Source organism: Cydia amplana, chromosome 27, assembly GCF_948474715.1.
Source record: "Cydia amplana chromosome 27, ilCydAmpl1.1, whole genome shotgun sequence".
In the NCBI taxonomy this organism is placed as follows: Eukaryota; Metazoa; Arthropoda; class Insecta; order Lepidoptera; family Tortricidae; genus Cydia; species Cydia amplana.
Genome location: NC_086095.1, coordinates 2,786,732 through 2,814,409, shown reverse-complemented (window position 1 = coordinate 2,814,409; position 27,678 = coordinate 2,786,732). Strand labels below are relative to the sequence as shown.

General features: G+C 35.9%; 1 protein-coding gene across 3 annotated transcripts in view; it reads left to right on the top strand.

Moving 5' to 3' along the window:
- The window catches only part of LOC134660465 (scavenger receptor class B member 1), a 143,539-nt gene that overhangs the window by 53,105 nt on the left and 62,756 nt on the right, over positions 1 to 27,678 (top strand). For all 3 annotated transcript variants that reach the window (XM_063516217.1, XM_063516218.1, XM_063516219.1), the window contains exon 2: positions 20,613 to 20,785. In XM_063516217.1, coding sequence (XP_063372287.1) covers positions 20,665 to 20,785 — 121 coding nt within the window. In that variant the 5' untranslated portion in view covers positions 20,613 to 20,664. The remainder of the gene's footprint in view (positions 1 to 20,612; positions 20,786 to 27,678) is intronic.

Genomic DNA, 27,678 nt, shown 5'->3' with positions numbered 1-27,678 from the left:
TCTAATTGACATTGCCCGTCAGTCTTGTCACCGTACAGGCATAACCACTCACATGATTCCAGCAACTAGAGTTTCAAGATTGCGCACCTCTAAAATGATCGTCGCAACTCGAGTTGCAAAAGGAGTGTATGCGGTTTTTTATTTATTATCTGTGAAGGGCTGCACAGATACGGTATAAACAATTTTTAAAACACAGACTACCAACGTGACAATATTTAAAAAATGTTTCAACCATATAGACACAACCACAGTATTTCTTATCTATTTTACTTTGCAAGTTGTTCAGGAAGTGCGATGTGTAAAAAGTTGCTGCGTGTTTTAAAATGCCTCAAGTATTCAAATTTAGATATTTCTATTAGTAATGTATATTAAACTACTCCGCGTTTATTGGTCTATTAGTTTAAAACTATATTTTAGACCTACTTAATATTGATGACCAAATAATATCACTTCAAAACAATAGTTCTGTAGATTCTTGACGTGTTTCTTATTTGAATGCCCTACATTTCTAAGATTACTAAATATATCTTGAGCAACCAATAGACATTAACTAGTTCGATTATTAAGTTACATTAATAAACCATAGAATGTATTAAATCACTGTGTATTACACAGGATTAGCGATCAAAACATGTGACGGTAAATTGTAAGTACAAACCCGGCAACTGTGGTTGCTTAAAGCATTTCTGCATATCGTAAGGCATGTGGTGTACTAGACGCGTTGCATACGCGTTTTGGGATTTTTTTTACTACTTATTTATAATTTGTATTTACTAATATTTCTTTGCTATTTACATTGAATAAACTAAATAATTATACGATTAAATAAATAATTAATTAGGTATTACAATTTTAAAGTTCCTATTTCTGTTGAACATCTGCACCGCGCGCTGTTGTGTCTCCACCCTAAATGGGTAGCCATCTTTATTTTTGAGATGGAAGAAGTCAGTTTACCGGCTTATTTACGTTTGTAATCAGTATAATTTTATGTGTTAATAGTTATTATTGGTTTATTGTGCTTAATATGTTGTGAAGTGTGTGTTATGGTGGATGTATTAAACGTATTAGTGTAGTTATAAGTTAGTTCGGTTGTTGGTGATCGGCAATTATAAAAACACCAAAATTTAGTAGGTACGTAGATACTCTTTTGTTATTTTAAGTTATATAGCTACTATCATCGTTATAATTGCATAAGTTATGCATTTTATTTCAAGATTATTAGTGTCTTAAACTGTTTTTTACTATATTTTAGTACTTCAGTTTCTAAATTAGCCACAAAAAAATCATGAACATAATATATAGTTTCACAGCAGATTGAGCAATTCGAAAGTTTCTTATCGGAATTTGAATTAGTTTTACTCGGCAATTTCATAGGTGAGCTATCAAGATGTTTAGTACCAATTAAAAGCTTATTAAGTCTTCTTTAAATTGAATACAAAAAAAAGATACGTTATCGATTTAGATTTTTAATTAAAAATAGTTTTCTACTATAACGCGGACATTATTTCATTGGGTCAACTTTGTGAATTTTTAATAATTATTTTTATTATAACAGCACAATGCTTTAGTAGTAAAATAAATTCTTTGTTTCTTTATCATTAAAAAACCAAAAGAATCGTTGCAAATGCTTTAGCAGAAGTAAAGTTATCGATTTTTGAAAAATATCATGACACTGTGCCGTCGTATCTGCGAAATGGCAGAGCAGTTCAGGGCACCTTTTGTTAAAATCGGAATCATGCGAGTGGATAATCAATTTCGTAATACATTGCGTGTTCGATTAAATTTTAAAGTGTATTATAATACAAACCACAAGTTATTTTTAAAAGTCGCTGAACAAACATTGTCTAGTTTGAGGAGTAGAATCTACGTTTTAATTTTTCGCCCGCGTTATAGGCCACACACTGTATAAATTATATAGACTCACTTGTTTTAAGTCACTCGCGCGACATGTGTGAAAGGAGACCTAGCCTCTCTGAAACATGTTGCGCGAGTGACTTAAAACAAGTGAGTCTATACCATAAAATTATTCAATGATTTAAAATTATTACAAGATCCTATAATTTAATGGTTTTATAAGTATTTGACATTGACCCAGTGAGCTTTCAAGGTCAGAACCATCAATTTAACAAGAACCGGATCCCTTTGTTTGACATAATTATTGAGAGTCATAATGTAATGATTGTCAGATCATATTATCATTATCCATAATTCTATAACCGTTAACTTTTCCGGATTTTCGTAAGGTTGTCCCATAGATAGGTTAGGTTAGGTTTGTTTTATGGCAATCCTGAAAAGTTACGCGTCTCTGAGAAAAACCAAATTATGACTAACGAAAATGCGGACAAACATTACATTATGACTTAAAACTTTTTGGGAAACAATAGAGACCCTTTTGTTTTACTTACCTAGTCGATATGATTGATTTATATATGCGAGCGAGATGGACAGCGATCGAGATTACGCAGTCGCTAACGTAAACATCAAGTGTCAACTCGTGGTACGGCGACTGAAGGACACATCAGTAGGTATGTTAGGTATGTATATCCCAAGCTGTTGTCTAATCTTGACAAGCAAAGTAAACATAATAATATTTATTGCTAAAGACGGCGGTTCGAATCCGGCCTTCACCACTGGAGGGCTTCGTCACTTTTTCTTTAATATATGACATCTATTTCAGTTTATAATTTATATATATATATATAATAGTGTGACTACTTATAAAACACCAATCTAAATATTTGGGTTAATCAACTTTTTCTTGTCACACGTTGCTCTCCTGAGTCACTCTTAAAATTCTAGGTTTTTCGTATTTAAATGAACCAAACTTGCATTTTATGGTACTTATAAGATCTTTCCCATATGGGACATCTACTGAGCATGTTAGCAGAACATGGTACAACAGTTTTTCTAACAATCTATGCTACTAATGTCTCCTCGCTGATGGGACAGAATAACAACAAGAAATAGTTGATTGACCCATTTATGTAATAAATAATAAGGAGTGTACCTAATACAGGTTTTTAAAAGATCGGCAACGCGCATGTAACACGTCTGGAGTTGCAGGCGTCCATAGGCTACGGTGACTGCTTACCATCAGGCGGACCGTATGCTTGTTTGCGACCGATGTGGTATAGTTGTGAATAGATATTCATATTAAAAAATCTCTGACTAATGCGTTGTGTCAATGTCAAAGCTATTTCTGGTTACGCTTTCTTTTTTGAGATGGACCGTTAGAATGACCTTGATAAATATGCCCGAGAGTATTTAACTAATGAGATAAGCTAATAGGTTCTAAACAGTGCTGTTGCTGTTGTTTTTGATTAACGCCCACTTTTTACAAGCTTTTATTTTAATTGTAATGTAGGTACTTACCTATGTTTTTTCGGTGAAGGAAAACATCGTGAGGAAACCGGAGTAATCCCAATACGGGCCTAGTTTACCCTCTGGGTTGGAAGGTCAGATGGCAGTCGCTTTCGTTAAAACTAGTGCCCACACCAATTACTGGGATTAGTTGCCAAGCGGACCCCAGGCTCCCATGAGCCGTGGCAAAAATGCCGGGAAAACGCGAGGAAAATGAATGTAATGTACCTATGTTATGTTTAACTATGTTTGTACGGGTCAAATCTTGCAAGTAAAATTTGACCCACTTCCCGGTTTCCGATGAAGCTGAAAATTTGTAGATATAATATAAGTTTATACCTATCAAAAACCAAATAAAGTAGCATTTCTTTGGTTGCATGGCCTTCAAACAAACGAAGTTCATCCCAATGTATGATACAACGAGGCTCAAATTACAAATAGTTGTTTTTGTTAGGTGGGTGGATCAACTATTTCTTGTTGTTATTCTGTCCGGTCAGCCAAGAGACAATAGCAGCAAAGTTTGTTAGAAGACACCACCACCTTCTTCTGTAGGGTTTTTGGTATTTAGCATACCTATTTAATTCGTTTTTAAGTTACGGGTAGTTTGAAATAAGACCTAGCATACCTACTTAATAAGTTTTTAAAGTTAAGGGTAGTTTGAAATTGAAGACTGTTATTGGTTGGGTATAAAAAGAAAGACACTTGGCGGACAGCTCTCTTTGGTTGTTGAGTCGTGCTAGCAGGCGGTTGTCAAGAGAAGAGATTATTGTGAATTGGAAGAAGACAAGAAAATAAATGGATAAATATCTTCAAGGTGTTGTTATTTTTACACTTCAGAAGTGTGCAGAACGTAAGTACACGCCTACTGCTATTACTTATTGATTTAGTGAGATAACTGATAACATGACCCTTATTCTGAGGTTGGAGATAATTAATTAACTATACGAAATTCTAATGGATTACGTAAGAAATATGGTACTGGTAACATTTTTATTTAATTTAAATGAGTACCTGCATCATTTATTAATAATATTATGATGATTATGATTATAGGCTATCTAATTGCATATCAGTTAAACTTAGGTTAGTTTGACCCATAAATGTAATTAAATGGACATAATATCAATGTGTAATCATAAGAATATATGCGTCAGTTGGTCGAGAATTCAAAGTATTTAACCACCATGCCACCGACAGCTAGGCATAATAATGTTCAGTTAACAAAATCAAGTACACGTGTTCTTCTTAATAAATAGATACGTGACTGTAGTTATTAACTTCTTTGCTACTTACTTACCCACACACATGTGGGAATTAGGCAGAATATGTCAACACGTGGGGTCTTGATATGTGTTGGTTGGAGTATTCAAGGGTGCCTTAATTTTCATTATTTCTTCACTACGGCGCATAGTTTCAGAGATAAATTGATATTTATGATTTATAACCAGGTCTCGCAATTTAATTGAAGATTTTGAGTTTTGATTTTGATCCTTAATGTTAAAATTTGTGGAATATAAGTAGATGGCTTACTATGCAAACGGGGCATTGAATTTTCAGTCATTTTTTTTGCTACGACGCATAGTTTTTGAGATAAATGAATGTTTATAATTTGAACTACCATTAAACATTATTTTGTCATATAATTCCTTTATAGTTTATAAGGTATTATGATATAGTATATAGGTATATGTAACACCGGATACTTTTACGTTTCATGCCGAGTTGTTGGAGAATATGGCTGACGATGACTCATGATGATCAACGGCGCTTGCGAACACCAGAAGCCTCGGTCTTCGCGAAAGGGAATGTAGCTGGAATAACAGCGGCAGTGAAAAAGGAATCCAGACCGAAGCAGAGTCCTGTTGTGAAAGTCAGGAGTAACCCCGCTTCGACAGCCTTAGCGAGAGGCACGCGCCACTGGACATCAGGTCATGTACACCTACTTTTACTATTATATTATGAATGATTTGATATGGTAATGTGTGTTAGATACCGTGAATTGCTTGACTTCATCTCGTTCATCGACATCTAGCACATATAACATAAGTATAAGATGAAAATATTGCCAGAGGATAAGTTAAGAAAAATAAATTTGATGAACCGATAGAAACTATTACTTGTGTACCAATTATGATAAATTTTTGCCTAAATATGTCAATGCGATATAATAACGCGTATATATCTTATCTTACGAAATAATAGATACGATCTATGAGTGGTTCTCAGCCGGTCAGGCCTTTGACCAACTTTTGTGATTTCTATTTGAACTGCAAGGAAGCTCCACATTTATAATGCCATCTGATTATAAACAAAATTGGACAATAATTAGCTCATTAACGGCACATTTTCTGTGAATTGATTGATTTGTTGCTATGTTTATTTATTGGTCGAGTATCGAGTATCGAGTATCGAGTATCGAGTATCGAGTATCGAGTATCGAGTATCGAGTATCGAGTATCGAGTATCGAGTATCGAGTATCGAGTATCGAGTATCGAGTACCGAGTATCGAGTATCTAGTATCGAGTATCGAGTATCGAGTATCGAGTATCTAGTATCTAGTATCTAGTATCTAGTATTAGTATCTAATTATAGAGTCATTTGGTTTATTGAATTATAGTCATTTGGTTTATTGAATTATAGTCATTTGGTTTATTGAATTATAGTCATTTGGTTTATTGAATTATAGTCATTTGGTTTATTGAATTATAGAGTCATTTGGTTTATTGAATTATAGTCATTTGGTTTATTGAATTATAGAGTCATTTGGTTTATTGAATTATAGAGTCATTTGGTTTATTGAATTATAGAGTCATTTGGTTTATTGAATTATAGAGTCATTTGGTTTATTGAATTATAGAGTCATTTGGTTTATTGAATTATTTGAATTATAGAGTCATTTGCTTTATTGAATTATAGAGTCATTTGCTTTATTGAATTATAGAGTCATTTGCTTTATTGAATTATAGAGTCATTTGCTTTATTGAATTATAGAGTCATTTGCTTTATTGAATTATAGAGTCATTTGCTTTATTGAATTATAGAGTCATTTGCTTTATTGAATTATAGTCATTTGCTTTATTGAATTATAGTCATTTGCTTTATTGAATTATAGAGTCATTTGGTTTATTGAATTATAGAGTCATTTGGTTTATTGAATTATAGAGTCATTTGGTTTATTGAATTATAGTCATTTGGTTTATTGAATTATAGAGTCGTTTGGTTTATTGAATTATAGAGTCGTTTGGTTTATTGAATTATAGAGTCGTTTGGTTTATTGAATTATAGAGTCGTTTGGTTTATTGAATTATAGAGTCGTTTGGTTTATTGAATTATAGAGTCGTTTGGTTTATTGAATTATAGAGTCGTTTGGTTTATTGAATTATAGAGTCGTTTGGTTTATTGAATTATAGAGTCGTTTGGTTTATTGAATTATAGAGTCGTTTGGTTTATTGAATTATAGAGTCGTTTGGTTTGTTGAATTATAGAGTCGTTTGGTTTATTGAATTATAGAGTCGTTTGGTTTATTGAATTATAGAGTCGTTTGGTTTATTGAATTATAGAGTCGTTTGGTTTATTGAATTATAGAGTCGTTTGGTTTATTGAATTATAGAGTCGTTTGGTTTATTGAATTATAGTCGTTTGGTTTATTGAATTATAGTCGTTTGGTTTATTGAATTAGAGTCGTTTGGTTTATAGAGTCGTTTGGTTTATTGAATGATCGAGTCGTTTGGTTTATTGAATGATCGAGTCGTTTGGTTTATTGAATGATCGAGTCGTTTGGTTTATTGAATGATCGAGTCGTTTGGTTTATTGAATGATCGAGTCGTTTGGTTTATTGAATGATCGAGTCATTGGTTAATTGAATTATAGTCATAATTTATAGTCATTGGGCTTGAATTATAGTCATTGGGCTTGAATTATAGTCATTGGGCTTGAATTATAGTTATTGGGCTTGAATTATAGTCATTGGTTGATTGAATTATAGAGTCATTGGTTGATTGAATTGTAGAGTCATTGGTTGATAGAATTGTAGAATCATTGGTTGATTGAATTGTAGAATCGTTGGTTGATTGAATTGTAGAATCGTTGATTGATTGAATTGTAGAATCGTTGGTTGATTGAATTGTAGAATCGTTGGGCGATTGAATTGTAGAATCGTTGAATTATTGAATTGTAGAATCGTTGAATTATTGAATTGTAGAATCGTTGAATTATTGAATTTTAGAATCGTTGAATTATTGAATTGTAGAATCGTTGAATTATTGAATTGTAGAATCGTTGAATTATTGAATTGTAGAATCGTTGAATTATTGAATTGTAGAATCGTTGAATTATTGAATTGTAGAATCGTTGAATTATTGAATTGTAGAATCGTTGAATTATTGAATTGTAGAATCGTTGAATTATTGAATTGTAGAATCGTTGAATTATTGAATTGTAGAATCGTTGAGTTATTGAATTGTAGAATCGTTGAATTATTGAATTGTAGAATCGTTGAATTATTGAATTGTAGAATCGTTGAATTATTGAATTGTAGAATCGTTGAATTATTGAATTGTAGAATCGTTGAATTATTGAATTGTAGAATCGTTGAATTATTGAATTGTAGAATCGTTGAATTATTGAATTGTAGAATCGTTGAATTATTGAATTGTAGAATCGTTGAATTATTGAATTGTAGAATCGTTGAATTATTGAATTGTAGAATCGTTGAATTATTGAATTATTGAATTATTGAATCATTGAATTATTGAATCATATTTTTAATTCATAGGTTACTGCAGTTAATGTTGCAGCATTACATTGAAATGATTTTAATATGATGATTATAGTCATTGGGCTTGAATTATAGTCATTGGGCTTGAATTATAGTTATTGGGCTTGAATTATAGTCATTGGTTGATTGAATTATAGAGTCATTGGTTGATTGAATTGTAGAGTCATTGGTTGATAGAATTGTAGAATCATTGGTTGATTGAATTGTAGAATCGTTGGTTGATTGAATTGTAGAATCGTTGATTGATTGAATTGTAGAATCGTTGGTTGATTGAATTGTAGAATCGTTGGGCGATTGAATTGTAGAATCGTTGGTCGATTGAATTGTAGAATCGTTGGTTGATTGAATTGTAGAATCGTTGGTTGATTGAATTGTAGAATCGTTGGTTGATTGAATTGTAGAATCGTTGGTTGATTGAATTGTAGAATCGTTGGTTGATTGAATTGTAGAATCGTTGGTTGATTGAATTGTAGAATCGTTGAATTATTGAATTGTAGAATCGTTGAATTATTGAATTTTAGAATCGTTGAATTATTGAATTGTAGAATCGTTGAATTATTGAATTGTAGAATCGTTGAATTATTGAATTGTAGAATCGTTGAATTATTGAATTGTAGAATCGTTGAATTATTGAATTGTAGAATCGTTGAATTATTGAATTGTAGAATCGTTGAATTATTGAATTGTAGAATCGTTGAATTATTGAATTGTAGAATCGTTGAATTATTGAATTGTAGAATCGTTGAGTTATTGAATTGTAGAATCGTTGAATTATTGAATTGTAGAATCGTTGAATTATTGAATTGTAGAATCGTTGAATTATTGAATTGTAGAATCGTTGAATTATTGAATTGTAGAATCGTTGAATTATTGAATTGTAGAATCGTTGAATTATTGAATTGTAGAATCGTTGAATTATTGAATTGTAGAATCGTTGAATTATTGAATTGTAGAATCGTTGAATTATTGAATTGTAGAATCGTTGAATTATTGAATTGTAGAATCGTTGAATTATTGAATTGTAGAATCGTTGAATTATTGAATTGTAGAATCGTTGAATTATTGAATTATTGAATTATTGAATCATTGAATTATTGAATCATATTTTTAATTCATAGGTTACTGCAGTTAATGTTGCAGCATTACATTGAAATGATTTTAATATGATGATTTTAATATAAGCGATAATGAAGAGTGCATGGTTGAACCTGTAGAACTCACCACAATTAAACCGAGATCGAGGAGGATTGATGGCCTCTTATTGGTTATATTATTATGTTTAAATATTATGTTTAAATTAAGCCTTGATAAAAATAGATGTACAATAATAAACATTATCTCATTACTAGATAAGCTGATATATTAAATAATGCATGAACTATAAAAAACTCGTCCAATAATAGTAGATTACCATTGAGGCAGTTTTTAAAAGAGATAATTTAATAATAAGAGATATTAATTTCAACTGGGAGGTTATTAAAGACACGTATTGCGGTAAAGAATTCACTTTTATACTTTTACTTATTGCCGAACTTGAAATTTGATAATTATATTTATACTAGTGCGCAAATCGTAATTAAAAGATTTATTCTTAATATTTTATGTTTACAAAAAGGCGAAGCTCCAGTATGTAGATCTCAATTAACGCAAGTATTTCCTTGAAGAAATCTCTGAGTGGATATTGGTGATACATGTTGCGTGGGCAGTTTTCTTACAACCTAAACATAATTACAACGTCGTCGTAATCACCCCAGTAGTTAAATGATACCATATTTCAGTTACAAAATATGCGATTCCATGGTATACATTTTTGATTGTATTCTAGAACAAGTCGGAAGGTACGGATAGGTAAAACATCAGGTTTTTGCAGTTCTATCGTTTATGTCTGCCATGTAACATTTGAAACGTATAATTTATTTAATTCAACGTGTAGAGAAAATATTACTGGTCCTTTTTCTGCGGAAACACGCCTATTTAGGTGCTATGTTTATTCCCGAACTGCGGGATTTGGTATGCTGTAAAGACGTTTAGTGAATTAATATACTGTTCAAGTCTTTCATAAAACAATATGCATATTATAAAAAATCTAATAGTCTGAAAATCCCAACGCGTCTTGCAATTGATGGACTAAGTACTTTGTCAGCTTGGATAAATCCTAACAAGCTAGAATATACGACCTTCTCTGAAAACATTGGGAGGGGAGCTATTAGGTATAGGTTTTTAGTACCAGATGATTAATGCATTGATAATGGGAACATAATAGGTCAAGTTGTACACAATAATTACTTAATTATCGCTGTTATTCATCATAGTAATATTTTATAAATTATAGTCGGGGTTAAAGTTACTGAAAGGTTCTCGGGAAATATTCCTGTCTCAAGAGTGAGGTTTATAATTGAAGATTTCTTGACATGATAATGGAAAATGATGTTGAAGCCACGAGAATTTGATTTGATTCGTGTGCTGACACAGCTAAGTACTACCATTTTAGAAAAGATTTGAACTGGTTCATATTATATATGGCAGGAAGATTGATAGTGCTTCAGTCACGAGAATTGAATTGGTTCGTGTACTCTGTTGTTTCAGTCACGAGAATTGAATTGGTTCGTGTACTATCTACCTGCAGATAGAGATGATCATTACTCATGAAAATCGAATAATAAATGGCAATTAATGATCTGTTACCCTGAATTACTAGTCAAGGTGTACACTGTTGTGATTATTAACCCAATGTTGGATATTTTTAGCAAGTTGAGCGCCGCACCTCTACCGGCGTCCCCCGCCTCGCGCCGCCTGAGTCCGATGCGAGCCGTCTCCAGCAGGAGCCCGCCTCGCGCCGCCAGAGTCCGGTGCGAGCCGTCTCCAGCAGGATGTCTCCGGCAGAAGAGTAACAATTTTAACCCTTCGTATGCTTTAGTCAAAATTTACCACTGAATTAATAACCTTGAAACTGTAAATTCTAGTCCAAATTGTGTGGCAGGCATACGAAAGGTTATTTAGATGATGTTTTTGAGATTTTGACTTGCTGATGCCTGATTGAAACTGTTTCGTATCCTATGCGATTAGTGTATCCACTGTTAAGTAGTATACGTAGTCTGTCGGCCAAGTGTAGGGTTTCCACCTGGCACGTGTATGAGGACATACACGGAGTCAGGATGGACGAGTGTAGGGTTTTTGGTATTTAGCATACCTATTTAATTCGTTTTTAAGTTACGGGTAGTTTGAAATAAGACCTAGCATACCTACTTAATAAGTTTTTAAAGTTAAGGGTAGTTTGAAATTGAAGACTGTTATTGGTTGGGTATAAAAAGAAAGACACTTGGCGGACAGCTCTCTTTGGTTGTTGAGTCGTGCTAGCAGGCGGTTGTCAAGAGAAGAGATTATTGTGAATTGGAAGAAGACAAGAAAATAAATGGATAAATATCTTCAAGGTGTTGTTATTTTTACACTTCTGACACGCTTAGTAGATGATGACCCTCTATGATACTAAGTTTCACAAAAAAGCATGTTTGGGGAATTTAAATGCCTAAAAATCAGGTTTTAAATAGTGACCCAGGGGAACGTAACCATGGCAACGCGTGACAAGAAAAAGTTGATTCTCCCGGCCTTACAAAGAGTGTGTACGCACAAGTCTTTTTTAATTTGGAATTTTTTATACTTATTTTTCTGCTCCGAATAACGAAATATTTCGATCTGTGCATCATTCCACCTTCTATCTGTGTATCTAATTGGTCACGTCAAGTGAAATCGGTCAAACACGTCTGAACTTAACGGCACTTCAGTTCCGTCCACTTCCCAAAAGCCACAAGCCATACATAATTGGGTATTTGACTGTATTTAAATAAATTATTTTACACCACGCATGAAATAAAGCACCAGAAGATTAATAGAGAAACGTAGACAGTTATTTTTAAACACAGTTTCTATTTTCAAACCCGTATAAAACTATAAAGAGTAGGTAATTTGATCGTGTCGTCACATGCTAGTAGATAGTAGCAAAATCGTTTTGACAGTTCGAAAAAAGAAACTGATTTGACTAGTAGTAAAATACCCTATTGTGTAATGTTGAACAAAAAGGAATCTTAAAGCGGATGGCGGAAATGTGTCAAGTTTCATGTAATTTAAGCATGTCATTTTAAAATCAGATCGTTACATCGATTAATTCGATTAATCGTAATTTTGACAGTAGTCATATAAATCCAATAGGTAGGTAATTAGGTATAATATCTGGGAGAAAAACATAAAAACTCGAAGACGCGCGTTTTCCCAGAGATAAGACCTAGCTAGATAGATTTTTCGCCCCCGAAGCATATAGCATATTTCATCGAAATCGTTAGAGCCGTTTCCGAGATCCCCAAAATATATAAATAAATGTACAAGAATTGCTCGTTATGGGTAAGAATATCTGGGAGACCGAGCTTTGCTCGGAAAACATATTCGAAAATGCGCGTTTTCTCAGAGATAAAACTTAGCTAGATCGATTTTTTGCCCCTAAAAACCCCCATATACCTAGCAAATTTCATCGAAATCGTTAGAGCCGTTCCCGAGATCCCCGAAATATATATACATATAAATAAATAAATAAATATGCAAGAATTGCTCGTTTAAAGGTATTAGATTAGATAGATAGATAAAATAAGATAAGATAGGTATTTCAGGTTGCCTCAGGTCTTACCAGGATGCGGAGTCTCTTCTCCTCGCCAGTTGATCCCCCGGTACTAACTCTCTCATACACGTACACACACACACACACACACACACACACACACACACACACACACACACACACCATATAAGTTGCATGCGCGATTATTTTGTATCCTATTAGTTTATAAATTTTATAGTTAATGCTCTTTGTTAAGTGTAAGTAATAAGTGTAGCACTAGCATGATAATCTTAATGTCAAACTTGCTTTGCACTCAAGGGCCCCATGATACAGGCTCAGCCTAGTTTGGGTTCCGCCAGACATTTCTTTTATGTAAAAAAAAAAAAAATGTAAAACATTATCACAGTCGCACGTAAAAAAGTTCGAAAATAAATCTAAGTTACTAGGTTACTATAGTTACTATAATAAAAGCTAGCTGTATAACTTATATTCTCGTATCTCCGTCCTTTAGCAATTCAGTTTAGGTCCTAAACAGAATCGCAATAAGGACATCATGGTAAGGGATAGGCAAACAGTCCAGAAATAGGAGCCTCTCAAGAGACACGATATCGTGTCTCTTGAGAGGCTCCTATTTCTGGACTAGGAATTTCATTACCTGCCTGATTTTATGATCTGTTTGTTGATCATAATTGCCTCTGTAGATTTTCCATAGTAACCGCACAGAGGCCACTAGGATTATTAACATTAAAAAGGAGATTAGACGTAATTAATTACGTTTTACTTAATTTTTCCTGCATAATGCAATACAAAAGCGAATAAAACATCATTGTGCAATAAGTAACCAAGGGCTCTGTCGTAACTTCCACTCTATCGCCTTCCATGGTTTATTTTTATAATTTATTCGTAATATATGTAATTATAATACATGTATGTTTTCAATTGAAATCGACCTTAATGGAATGGAAATGGAAATAGCGCCTTATTGACAACCGATAAATAAGTTACCCTTTTGGTTGAAAACGAGGCTAACGGCTTACAACTTTAATTTCAACAAACAGCAAACACTATAAAATATTTTCCAACATTTCTATCATTATTAAAATCAACATTACAAAAAATTAAAGACCCATTTTTAGGGCCCATTTAGACGATGCGAGAACTCGCATGCGAGTTTCATTACATTGCGGGTTTTGATCGGTCGGTTGAATTGGACGTAACCAAAAGTCCGCAATGTAACTAAAATGGCATGCGAGTTCGCGCGCCGTCTAAATCAGCCCATATGTTACTCTTTTGGTTGAAAACGGCAGGAATAGAGGCTACTAACGGCTTACAACTTTAATTTCAACAAACACTATATTTTTCAACATCTCACCTATTTATTATCTAGAGGTATGGCACAAGTACTTAAAATATAGGCAATCATCACTACATAGTATAAAACTAAGTCGCTATCCGCTGTCTGCCGGTCTCTATATGGATGCTTAGATCTTTAAAACTACGCAGCGGATTTGGATGCGGTTTTTTTAATAGATAGAGTGATTCAAGAGGAAGATTTATGTATAATTTGTTAACCCCGGCGAAGCCGGGGCGGGTCGCAGGTTAACAATTAAAATTAACAAAATAATTATAAAGTCAGATGTTAAGATTCAGTGTGTTCAGCCATGCGGCTGCATGGGTTTTGATGTGAGATGAAGGAGGTCTCCCGGTGGTCCAGAGTATGAATGCAGAGGGCAGCGCTGGATCATTTGTTCCATGGTCAACATTTCTATCATCAAAATCAACACAAAATTAAAGACCCATTTTGATTAATGATGAACAAAAAGCTACCGATACGAACGCGAACGTGTTAAAAAATGATTGATAAGTTTATAGTTTACTAGCGACCCGCCCCGGCTTCGCACGGGTTAACAAATTATACATAAACCTTCCTCTTGAATCACTTCTATCTATTAAAAAAAGGCATCAAAATCCGTTGCGTAGTTTTAAAGATCTAAGCATACATAAAGACAGACAGCGGGAAGCGACTTTGTTTTATACTATGTAGTGATGATGAATCACCGTGAGTGGCGTAACGTTGAATGTGTCTGATCGAATTGAGATATCAATATCAATCAAGAACGAGTATAGCGGTACCTATCAGGTGGCAAAAAATTACATACTTATTAATTGGGAAGGCACCTGTCAATATGACATTTTTAACTATGATTCTTAAGGTTCAGCCAGCAGAGTTTATGAAAAATCTTAATCATCTTAACCCCTCAACTTGCCTTGTCCCGTATCCGTCCCAGACAGAAGGTTATTAATTCAGTAGCAAATTTTTGACACTGGCGTTCGAGGGGTTAAAGAGTTAAAAAATTGAGCGCCTTAAAGGCTCGCTGCTGGCGCCATTTGAGCGTCGGCGTCTAATCAGCGCTATGGAAGATGGCCAAGATCGCCAACGTTCCGTCGAGCAGCAGCCATAGTGGCTAGACACCGACGCTTGGGAGACGCCAGTGGGGGTGACTCTTAGTCAAGAGGTAGAGATTTCCATAGTCGAACAGTTTGAAAACTAAAGAAATTATAAGTTTATCGCGAATAAAACACATGAAACATATGAATCTTGGCTAGGCCCCCTGTATTGACCTTGGTCTATCAACATACGACTGTCATACGTCATTGACACTTGTAATGTGCAAAAATATTAGTCAACATCGGCTTTCACGCGAACGTTCCTCCTCGGCAGCCATGTTGCCTTGACCGCCTTGATGGTACGTTCTAAAACAGCACAAATACTTCTTGTATGCATTCTTATCACTATCTACACCTTAAAACAAAATCCCCCGCCGCGTCTGTCTGTTTGTGTGTATGTATGTTCGCGAGAAACTCATAAACTACTGGACGGATTTTCATGCGGTTTCCACCTAGTTATCACTAGAGTGATTCTTGAGGAAGGTTTAGGTGTAAAATTTGTAAAGGGTAATCCATTCGAACTCGGGTGGGTCGCGAGTTAACTTATATTTATATAAATCTACCCAGGGACCGGAACCGGTTACCATAACCTGTTCTGTTCTAAAATAAATATCGAAAACCAGATTCTTTCAGATCTGGAAATTCTTGGGCTCATTCTACTCAGAATCGACAGCATTCTCCATCCCGCCATTAAAAATGATGTCCCAAAATGTCCATTCCATTACGTCACGTTATTAGTTGAGAAAATTTTTCACGTGTATGGACGTGACGTAGTGGAATGTATTTTTTGTGAGTTGTAATTTAAAAAATGTACCTAGTCGATAGATTCGGGCAAACATAATATTATTGCTAATTTTTAGGAGCAACTATCGCATTTTTACCTTTTTTGCATGAATTATTTAAAAAAATTATAGTGCGTTTTAGACCTACCTATGTTCGTGAATTTTTCAATCGAGCGCAAGTCAAAAAATCAGGATCCTAATCGATGAAGTCAATAAAGAAAAACCTCAAGCTTGCTAATAATTTTTTTGGAAACCTTATTGTGATCTAAAAAAGTGCTAAAATTTTTCAAAAACTCTGTTCTCTGAACCTACGGCACCTTAATAGCTCTTGAGCTACTATAATGACACATGACAACGCCATCTAGTTTTAGACAAAGAACCTTTGTTCCCAACGACCGTCGCCAACTGCAAACATCTCAGGGTGCCTAGCCAAGGTGACAATCGTTTGCGCTACGATAACGAATCGCTTTGTGCAACTATATCACTCTACCGTATTAGTGCGACAGTGACATTTGATTTTTGTTTGTAGATTTATTTATTTATTCGTATGGCATTATGAGTCGTTCTACAATTTTATTTACAAATTAATGTCTAGGTTCTTCACCCATTGGGCTGCGTTATCACTAAACGCTATTAAGTCCAGAGGGTCACCAGGGTACATTCGTTTTGAGCAGTCGTGAATTATATGGTGGATAGATTGTATAGGCGCTCGGCAATCGCATTCCGGTGAGTTTTTCCACCCACACCTAAACATGAAATCGCCAGATCGACCGTGCTTGTAGATGATTGGCACGTTGGCTACGCACCCAGATCGCATAAAAAAGTGTACACAATACACAGCGAACAGGCTCTTAGAATGTTTGTCTGTCAATTGTGTGTGTTTGCGTAACGTTATGTAATCGATTTGTGCTAGTGCCCGTGACTTTACGGTTAATACCTATCGCAACTTCGATTTTTCACCACACTATCGTTCGTTTTTTTAGCATTTAGAAAAAGACTACGCGATCTTGAGGTGTCTTTTAGTTAAAAAAACAACGGGTTGCACTCAGGGAGTGCCGGCAGAAGTGAAAACTCAATGACTAGTGCAAAATGCACTATGTATAATTGAGGTTAACGCCATCTAGCGTTAGCGTTAATTACTTGAAACCCCTAAGCACATCACTGTTAGTACTCGAGTTATATTAATACCAGTTAGAGCGAAATTCACTAGATGGCATTTAAATCAATAAAGAAAAACTCAATGACATTACATGTAACAGTTTTTCATGTAATGTCATTGAGTTTTTCTTTATTGATTTAAATGCCATCTAAATGAGTGGCCATCTAAATCTTACGGTCACGTGATCGTCTTACGCTGTCTCGAGTTTAATATTTTTCCCCACCTCAAAAAGTGCACAGCGCCGCTAAAGAAGTTTTCACTTCAAAAACGCTTTTTAAAAATCTGTAACTATTACTTATGGAAGCTAAAGAATGAAAATAATCGTATATGATTCATAATTGTTAATATCTGGGTGACCGAGCTTCGCTCGGAAAACATATAATAACTCGGAAATGCGCGTTTTCCCAGAGATAAGACCTAGCTAGATCGATTTTTCCCCCGAAAACCCCCATATACCAAATTTCATCGAAATCGTTAGAGCCGTTTCCGAGATCGCCGAAATATATATATATATATATAAATAAATAAATAAATAAACAAGAATTGCTCGTTTAAAGGTATAAGATAAATCATAAATTTTGTTTGTGACCATGTACCTTTTGTGTAAATAAATAAAAAAATAAAAAAAAATTAATGGAAATTGTTTAGTTCCATTTTATTTCTCTACTCTTTTATGTCGCACTAAAGGCTCTTTTTATTCTTTAAATTATTCTTTTATTCTTTAATTTTTATCCAAAAGAGTGGCAAAGAAGTTTGATACAAATTTTGAGTAGTTCCTCATGTTGGCTGATATTTTGAATAATAAATATTTCATGGCGTTCATTTGGATTTGATTTGTAATGTTTTACAGTTAGGACTTTCCTCGCGTTGGTGTGGTGAAAAATATTGTTTCAAAAAAGTTAATAATTGTTTCACTCGGTAGCAAAGTTTGTTTAACCTTGTGCCTTGAAACCCTCGCAATGCTCAAGATTACATTTTTGCTACGCTCGTGATTAAATTGCATTATCAAATTATCAATAGGTAATATTACCACCGGGAATCTATTATCTATGTATGTTTCAATTTCAATATGAGTATACCTATATTTTCATTAGATCCAAAGATGCGTTTTTTTTTCAAAAACCCCCTGTTTATCTTTTTTTTTATAATCAAATTGAAATCTAATATTTGCCGCTGGACACCCTATATACGAGTATATATAAATATATATATTAAATTATATATTTTATAATATTTGCTAGTGAAATAAAAAAAGTGCACACAGTAATAATTTAACTGATAATAATTTGTAACCATTCTCACAAATCCTATTACACAATTGGAGATAACTTATGTACTTATCTAAGTACTTACTAAAAGTGATCTAATGTGAGAAACGTGATTTTAGACGCCTCACTAACATCGTGATAATCGTGATATGTGTTAACCGTGATGTTCGTCTATTTATCTTTTCTACACTATCTATAATTGGGATGATTAGACATCTTGAATTTTATGAGAAATTCAAGTTAAATTATACTCTGAAAAACCCACTACTTGGTCAATAGAAAAAGGCGCGAAATTCAAATTTTCTATAGGAAAACAACCTTACGCACCTACATTTTAAGGTGACAGTCCATTTCCAACCGCAGCTGCACTACTGTTCATTTTACTATGGAAATTTACAGTAACAGCGACGCGCTCAGTACCAGTAGTGCAGCTGCGGTCAGAAATGGAATGTTACCCTTAAATTTCCGCCTTTTCCTATTGAAGAAAATGGCTTGCTAAACTATAGATTATAGATAGAAAATAAGCAATCTATCACAATAAATAAATACCTTAAAAACTACTACATTCAATAATACATGACTTAAAACATAAAACTAAACTAAACAATAAACATAAAATACACAGTACACAACAATTCACAATAGATTGGACACTAAAAATATGTAAAAAAAAATACAAGATCTCAAAAGTTAAAGATATGTTTATTTGCAAAAATGTAGTGATAAATAGGTGGATAATAATTTTGAAGGCGTATACATTTCACTTGAAGAAACATGCAATTTTTTCTTACTAGCTAGGTACTAAAACTAATATTTTAGATTTTTTTACCTTGCAAAATTAAAAAAAAAATTAACTTTCGATTCCCCACATTTTATTGAAAATTACCTACACCACATTTAATTCACCGTCTGAATAGCAGTTTTCTTGTTTTCCATATTTTAATATCTTATAAAACAAAGTTCCCAGCCGCGCCTGTATGTATGTTTGTTCGTGATAAACTCAAAAACGACTGAACGGATTTTCATGCAGTTTCCACCTAACAATAGAGTAATTCTTGAGGAAGGTTTAAGTGTATAATTTGTTAAGGTTTAAGGATGACTCTTGTTAGACCGGGCCGATCAGGCATTGTCGGGGCCGAAGCGCCTACTTTTCTATGACAGATGATCACGTGGTGCTTTCCATAGAAAACAAAGCTCCGGAAGCTCCGGCCCAGACACGGCCCGGTCTAACGTGAGTCATCTTTTACCCGTGCGAACCCCGGTCGGGTCGCTAGTATTACCTAAAACATAAACACATTCGACATGCAGCTTTATCTATCGCAAAATGTAATCTCGTATGCAAAAAATGAAACATTATTAAGGAAAAGGTACCACATTGTCGCTTGCCGTAAGGACGTTCTGACAGGTTATTCGTATAAAGATACAAGCAAATTTCGTCCTTATGGTACATATTTTGGTCTACCAAACAACAAGAGGTCTTATCGCTGAAGAGCGATCTCTACTCCTCCTAACTATCAATTACACCGTGCCGTTTGCGAAAAATTAAACATTACTCTATTTTGGTCCAGACCACAGACGGACTCCTATCGCTAAAAAGCGATCTCTAAAAACAACCTCAATGGCACAACAACATTTAAGTAGGTAAATTAATTATCTATAATCTTATACCTTTAAACGAGCAATTCTTGTATATACATTTCGAGCATCTCGGAAACGGCTCTAACGGGTAAGTATAAGCCCAGAGGGATGGTACGGAGGGTTCTCGGGGGTGTAAAACAGAAGACTGCGTTCAGTACAGTATAGGTTTATTACCGGACTGACAACTGTTACAAAATAGCCGGCGCCAGAGGGCGCGCGGGGAGACTTAACCCTACCCTCCACCAATATACATACATAACAGAAATCTTTAAAAATTTGCTATATGGGGGTTTACAGGGGCGAAAAATCGATTTAGCTAGGTCGTATCTCTGGGAAAATCTCTCATTTTTGAGTTTTTATACATATAAACACATTATAAAAAACCTAACCTAGGGTGCCGCCAGCAGCGGGGCAAGGCCCAAGCTGGAAAGGAAAAATATCTAAATAGAAGAGCATTGCTCGGAACCCAGATATTTTTCTATTAAGCAGAAGCCGATATCGTCCGGCGGACTGGTAATCAGTGGGCCCCTTAAGATGTCCCCTAATATTTATTTATTATTTATTTTGTTCCAGCTTGCCCGGATGTAGACAATACGGACCACAGTGACGTACTACGGAACCCAAAATGGGGCACAAACAGTTTCTGGCGTTGGGGCAGACGGCGAGACGGTTGCTGGGCCTGCCCCCCGGGAGAGGGGACGTGCCCCTGAACATGCTCATATCGCAGCAGGGCAAACTCAATCATGGTGAGTGGACTTTATTCTGTATACTACATGTTGTTGTTGTTGTTCTAAGCCCTCTGCACCTCTGCAGAGTGCAGAGGGCCTTCATAAGCTCGCGCCACGCCTTCCCATCATACCTAAATGCCTACATGCCACTTATACGAGCCATTTTTCGGCTGTAGGTTAGGTTAGGACAGACAGGTTGTCCCTACGAGGGACTGGGGTACGATACATATATGTATGTACCTATTTTCTCACATTTATAGACGGGTCTATCGCGAAATTTATTTTTCACACCACCTATTCGGAAAAGAGCTTTTTCTTCCCTGCTAGCAGGGATCATTCCTCCCTGCTAGGAGGGATCAAAGTAACACTTTTCTGTTGTAGCACACTATTTTTAAAAAATTTTGCACATTATTTTTTTAGCTTAAATAATCTGTTTAAGCATCGGATTGTGTCAACACTAAGATTTTTTTATTTTCCTCATAGTTGATGTGAAAAGCAGTATGTGTCACACGGTATCAAAGTTATTTCGTCTCATTACGCTCAGGATTTAATGTACGCCCTTGACGGAAATATATCATTTTGATCCCTTGTAACACAAACTACTATTATTACCTTTATTTACCGACGTTTCGACACAGGTTTCACTATGCGAGTTACCTAAGTGTTCAAAACGCGAAAATTTTAATTATTATATACCTATTTTCTTTTTTTTTGTAAAAACTGTCATAATATAAAAATGGCATCTATCATATCCAGAGATCGGACAAATTTGCGTCATTGCTCGCAATAATGTGGACATGACTCCAAAATTGATTAAATAATGAATCATTGAATTAATTTCTTACCTGAGGTTTAATTTTGATTCCTAATCAATAAATAACATAAAGATTTCTTATAATGTAAATTTATTTAAAAAAAATAATCGGTATGTTTTCAAATTTTCTGTAGGTACTCATTTTTTTATATCAAAAATATATTTTAGTGCTATTTATTGACTAGGGAACAAAATTAAATCTCAGGTAAAAAATTAATTAAAATAATTAAATGATTAATTATTTAATCAAATTTGGAGTCATGTCCACATTATTGCGAGCAATGACGAAAATCTGTCCGATCTCTGATCATATCACTCATATCCCGAACTTTCATATAAGTATTCGCTAGGTGCACGACTGGTGCTGCCCTCATTTTGGCAGACTTTCTACGTTAAATCTTATGGAGTAAAATTAGTTCAAGCGGCTGCCGCTAGTACTAATGGCGGACATTCCATAAGATTACCTGTGTTTGTGACGATCAGCGCCACTTCCCCCTCCACCGACTTCGCACCTGGCGAATACTATAAACAATGTGTTTCTATATATCCGTTTAGATGGCGCTAGTCACGAACTCAACGAATGTCTTATTAATAAAACCGCGAGTTGTTGACTCATCATGACCTTAATTATTTATACTACTTTGTACTTATGAGTAATCTGTAGAAACCCTAGCCACAGCTCAGTATTCCATGTCTGAAGCATCTGGGAATCAGTTTTTCCACTATTCTTATTACGGAACTTTTGCAATATGACGTATGCTGCAGTCTTGCGGTTTATCAACTGTATCATCGTTACTATTAACGTTAGTAAGAATTAATAGCTGGGAGACCGAGCTTTTCTCGGAAAACTTATATAAAAACTCAAAATTACCTATGTATTTTACAGTAATAATCATTTACTTACAAACAAGATATATACAGTGGAAAAAAGGTATTAAAAGATATTAAAAACTAGCTTAAAACGTAACAAATATAAGAGCCTCGGTAGAGAGTAGGTACCATTTTGTACCATTTGGAGTTGAAACTCTAGGTCCATGGGGTTCCAGCGCGCATAAGTTGTTCGCAGAGATCGCGAAGCGTCTGGTTGACGTAACTGGTGACCGAAGAGCTGGCGGCTACCTCGCACAACGTATCAGCATTGCGATACAGCGAGGAAATGTCGCCAGCATCCTTGGTACAATTCCTCAAGGGCCTATTTTACATTTAAAATATGTATTAGGTCGTCACTCTTTACTTCAATGCGTGCTTTATTTATTTATTACCACGCGTACAAATAACTCTGGATTTATTATCAGCAACGATGGCAACATTGATAAAGATGTCACACATAGGACCACGGTAGGTTGCCCTTCGTTTTCTATGGAAAGCACCACGTGATCACCGATCAGCCGTCATAGAAAATGATGTGTAGGTTGCCTCGGCCCGAGCCCGGACCGGTCTAGCATAAGTCATCCACCTTAACTTCGATTGTATGGTGGCTAGGTTCGTGCCGCCCCGCCCCGCTGCACGCCCAACTCGAGCGTCCACTCAGGCCTTAGTGTAAGCCGCACACAGATCATTTTCCCGAAGCTTTTTTTCGAATGGCAATTTTGGGTCCCCTGAGGTTTTTTATGAAATTCACCTTAATACTGAAAAACCTACAAAATGCATGAATAGAGTGCAGATTGGATGTACATTAAGCCTTTTTTTACCCGGGAGCGATTTTTGAAATTCGATCGCTCGATTTCGTCTCTCGAAAATCGGTGGAAAACGGTGAACTGCTAATTTTTAGGGTTCCATACCCAAACCCAAAGGGTAAAAACGGGACCCTCTTACTAAGACTCCTCTGTCCGTCTGTCTGTCTGTCACCAGGCTGTATCTCAATCTCATGAACCATGATAGTTGAAATTTTCAAAATTGATGTATTTTTGTTGCCGCTATAACAACAAATACTAAAAAACGGAACCCTCAGAGAGCGAGTCCGACTCGCACTTGTCCGGTTTTTACCTGTTTCCCCGGCCTGTTTCCCAATTTACACCAATCCATAGAAAAATGTTTAAAAAAAACCAACGGGTTGCACTCCGGGAGTGCCGGCAGAAGTGAAAACTCAATGACATTGTAACAGTTTTTCGATCAGGTCACTTGTCCGTCTTACGAATGTTCAATCTGTCGAATCTGTCGATCACGTGACCTGTCGCGAGTTTAACATTTTTCCCCACCTCAAAAAGTGCACAGCGCCGCTAAAGAAGTTTTCACTTCAATAATAATTAAGGGAATCCCGCGCCATTTTCAACGTGTCTAGAACTCTAGACTAGGAAGCCTTTTTTCCACAATTCTTGTAAAGTAACCTTTAGTTGCAGTGTGACGCATTTTGCAACCTTGAAGCTTCTTACTAACTGGGTTTGTCCCTTAAGTGGTTGTTAATATTGACATTGGACGAGAAACGAAAGTTTAACGTCTGGTTGCCTGCATGGTTGTCGACACAAGTACGGCTACGAGGGGCGTTCAAAATATTCTCGGTATTGATATCTTACAACCTCTTCTAAAATTTCTTTCGTTACTGGCCGCTAAGGTTTATTCATTGACATTAAAAAAAAATATAATTCGAACCGAGATGTTCTTTTGTTTTTCTGCAATTGCTGAACAAACATGAACATCATGTGGGAATTGACAATGTTAACTAAATTAGAACATCGATGCGTGATAAAATTCTTGACAAAACAGGGTAAAAATCAAAAAACCATAAAAGAGGAAATGGATTGTGTTTACCGTGAGTCTGCTCCTTCTTTATCTACCATTCAAAAGTGGTCAAGCGAGTTTAAACGTGGAAGGGAGAGTGTTGAAGACGACCCTAGACCTGGCCGGCCTGTAGTAGCTACTTCACAAGAAAATATTGATAAAGTGGAAAAACTTATATTGGAAGATGGTCGAGTGAAGGTAAAATCTATAGCACAAGTAACCAATCTCTCTATTGGTACCGTACATGATATTATCCATGACCATCTTAATATGTCAAAAGTAAGTGCAAGATGGGTTCCGCGAATGCTGACTCGGCTTCAAAAAGACATGCGTGTAGCTTGTTGTTCCGATTTTATTGACCTGTGCGGTGAAAATCCTGATGAGGTGCTGCAAAGAATAGTTACTGGAGATGAAACCTGGGTTCATCATTATGACCCAGAGAGTAAACAAGAGTCCATGCAGTGGCACATTAAGGGTTCAGCTCATCCCAAGAAGTTCAAGGTCATCCCTTCAGCTGGCAAGGTCATGGCCACGATATTTTGGGATTGTGAAGGAGTATTACTGATCGATTATAAAGAAAAAGGTGTAAATATCACAGGACAGTACTACGCTAACATTCTACGTCAATTAAAGGATGCAATCAAAGAAAAGAGGCGAGGAAAGTTAACCAAAGGTGTTATGCTTCTGCATGACAACGCCCCCGTCCATACTGCTCATATTGCCAAGGCAGCTATTGTTGAATGTGGGTTTGAAACTGTTACTCACCCACCGTATAGTCCGGACTTAGCCCCCAGCGACTTCTTTTTGTTCCCCAATCTTAAAAAGGATCTGCGTGGAAATAAATTTTCCGATGATGAAGCATTGAAGGCGGCAGTGGAGGAGCATTTTTACACCAAAGATAAAAAATATTTTTATGCAGGATTAAAAAAAAAATTGATCGATCTTTTAAGTGTATGAACATAGGGGGGGGAGTATATTGAAAAATAAAAATATCAAACTTTTCGTACTTGTTTGTTTTCATTCTCATACCGAGAATATTTTGAACACCCCTCGTACCATCAGTTTGGCACTGACATAAACGCTAACGAGAACGTAATTTACTTTCTATACATCTCGCTCGTACTCGCATATTAGTGCGAACGAGATTTATAGAAAGTAAATTACGTTCTCGATAGCGTATATGTCAGTTTTGACACTGTCAGTGACTTAGTACGGGCTTAGGAAGCCCTTTTTTCCACAATTCTTGTAAAGTAACCTTTGGTTGCAGTGTGACGCATTTTGCAACCTTGAAGCTTCTTACTAACTGGGTTTGTCCCTTAAGTGGTTGTTAATATTGACATTGGACGAGAAAGGAAAGTTTAACGTCTGGTTGCCTGGTTGTCGACACAAGGTCGTATCTTCCTGTGTTTTCTTGCAATCCAGATATTATCAGTAAGTAATGATGACATCAATACATATTATAAAATAAGTTTTTGGCAAAAAAAATATTTTTTGGTACACGCTTTTATCGCTGACTGTACTTTTCTTACGACAGACAACTAATACTCATCGAGACAATTCTAAAAACCCCTAACACAATTAGGTTGCGTTGTTTCATCGAATTATTAGTTATAGAAACTTAATGTTATCGTAAACTTAGGCTAAATGTATTACTTAGTGTAAGTTTTGCATGCCAAGTGAGGCAGAACATGCATTCATGTAACCCATCTACTGACATGACAAATTGTACCATCTGTGTAATGTTCTAGCAAAATAAATGATTCTGATTCTGATTCTGATTCTGATTCATCACAGAGTTCCTATGGCCACCTCCTGTCTCCATCATCAAATCAACTCGATGGTACCATAATATTGCATTGTCACCCGACTTACATGTGTATGCAAAGTTTCAGCTCAATCGGAAACCGGGAAGTGCATCAAATTTAACTTGCAAGATTCCATTACATACCTAGTTAGTTACATACAGGTCGACCTAATAAAACCGTGTTAAAAAATCCCCTGCCGCGTCTGTCTGTATGTTCGCGATAAACTCAAAAACTACTGTACGGATTTTCATGCAGTTTTCACCTATTAATAGAGTGTTTCTTAAGCAAGGTTTTGGTGTATAATTTCTAAAGATTTTGTGTACATTCGTTGAACTACCCGTGCGAAGCCGGGGCGGGTCGCTAATTATTAATATAAATAAATAAATATTATAGGTCTTTTTTTTACACAAATTGACTAAGCCCCAGTAAGCTCAAGAAGGCTTGTGTTGTGGGTACTCAGACAACGATAGATATAATATACAAATACTTAAATACATAGAAAACAACCAAGACTCAGGAACAAAATATCTGTGCTCATCACACAAATGAATGCCCTTACTGGGATTCGAACCCAGGACCGCGGCTTCACAGGCAGGGTCACTACCCACTAGGCCAGACCGGTCGTCAAATATACTAATTATTGTAAGTAGTATCAAGGTACATTACGATAAAATAATTTGAGTGAGAGACATTTATGCATAAGGCCGCCAGAATCTAGACTAATAGCCTAAAACTAGTTTCGAAATCGATAAAAATTCACGGTCGAAAGCGAAATTTCTGCAAAAATTGATATAGGAATATTAAATAATACGAATGTGTTATGTTAAGATATATAGCAAGGTAAGGAATCACAGATTACTTATCAGTAGATTTGAGATCTACATCGGCGCAAAAAGAATCGCTACTGTGTCCCAGTTCAAATACTTAAAGGGACCCACTAATTATCAGTCCGCCGGACGATATCAGCCTGTCAGTTGTTCGGAACTGTCAACTTTTTGTTCTGACAGGCCGATATCAGGCGGACTGATAATCAGTGGGCCCCTTTAGTGTAAGTGTAAGGCCTGAGTGGACGCTCGAAGCGGCGCGTTCGGCGGGGCGTGCAGCGTGGCGTCGGGCTCACAAGTGATTTGAGCAGCGTGTCCACTCATACAGGCCTTAGTGTAAAGCCCTCGCTACACGGTCGCCGACAAGCCTTCTAACCGTCTGACCTTGGTCTGACCTTGGTCAGTTTTGGTCAAATTTTGTTGGAAACAACTGTCTACACGGTCCGGGACGGACCAAGGCCACGCGGTCTGAAGGCTTGTCGGCGACCGTGTAGCAAGGGCTTTAGGCCTGAGTGCATGGACGCTCGAGTTGGGCGTGCAGCGGGGCGGGGCGTGCGGCGTGCATGTTAAACAAATGCAAACGCATTGGAGGCATTTGGATGGTTGCGCTTCGTTTTCTATCGAAAGCTCCACGTGATCACCGATCAGCCGTCTTAGAAAATGATGAGCCGGACGCCTCGGCCCGGGCCCGGCCCGGTCTAGCGTAAGTCATCCTTAACTTCGATTTTATGGTGGTTAGGTTCGTGTGAT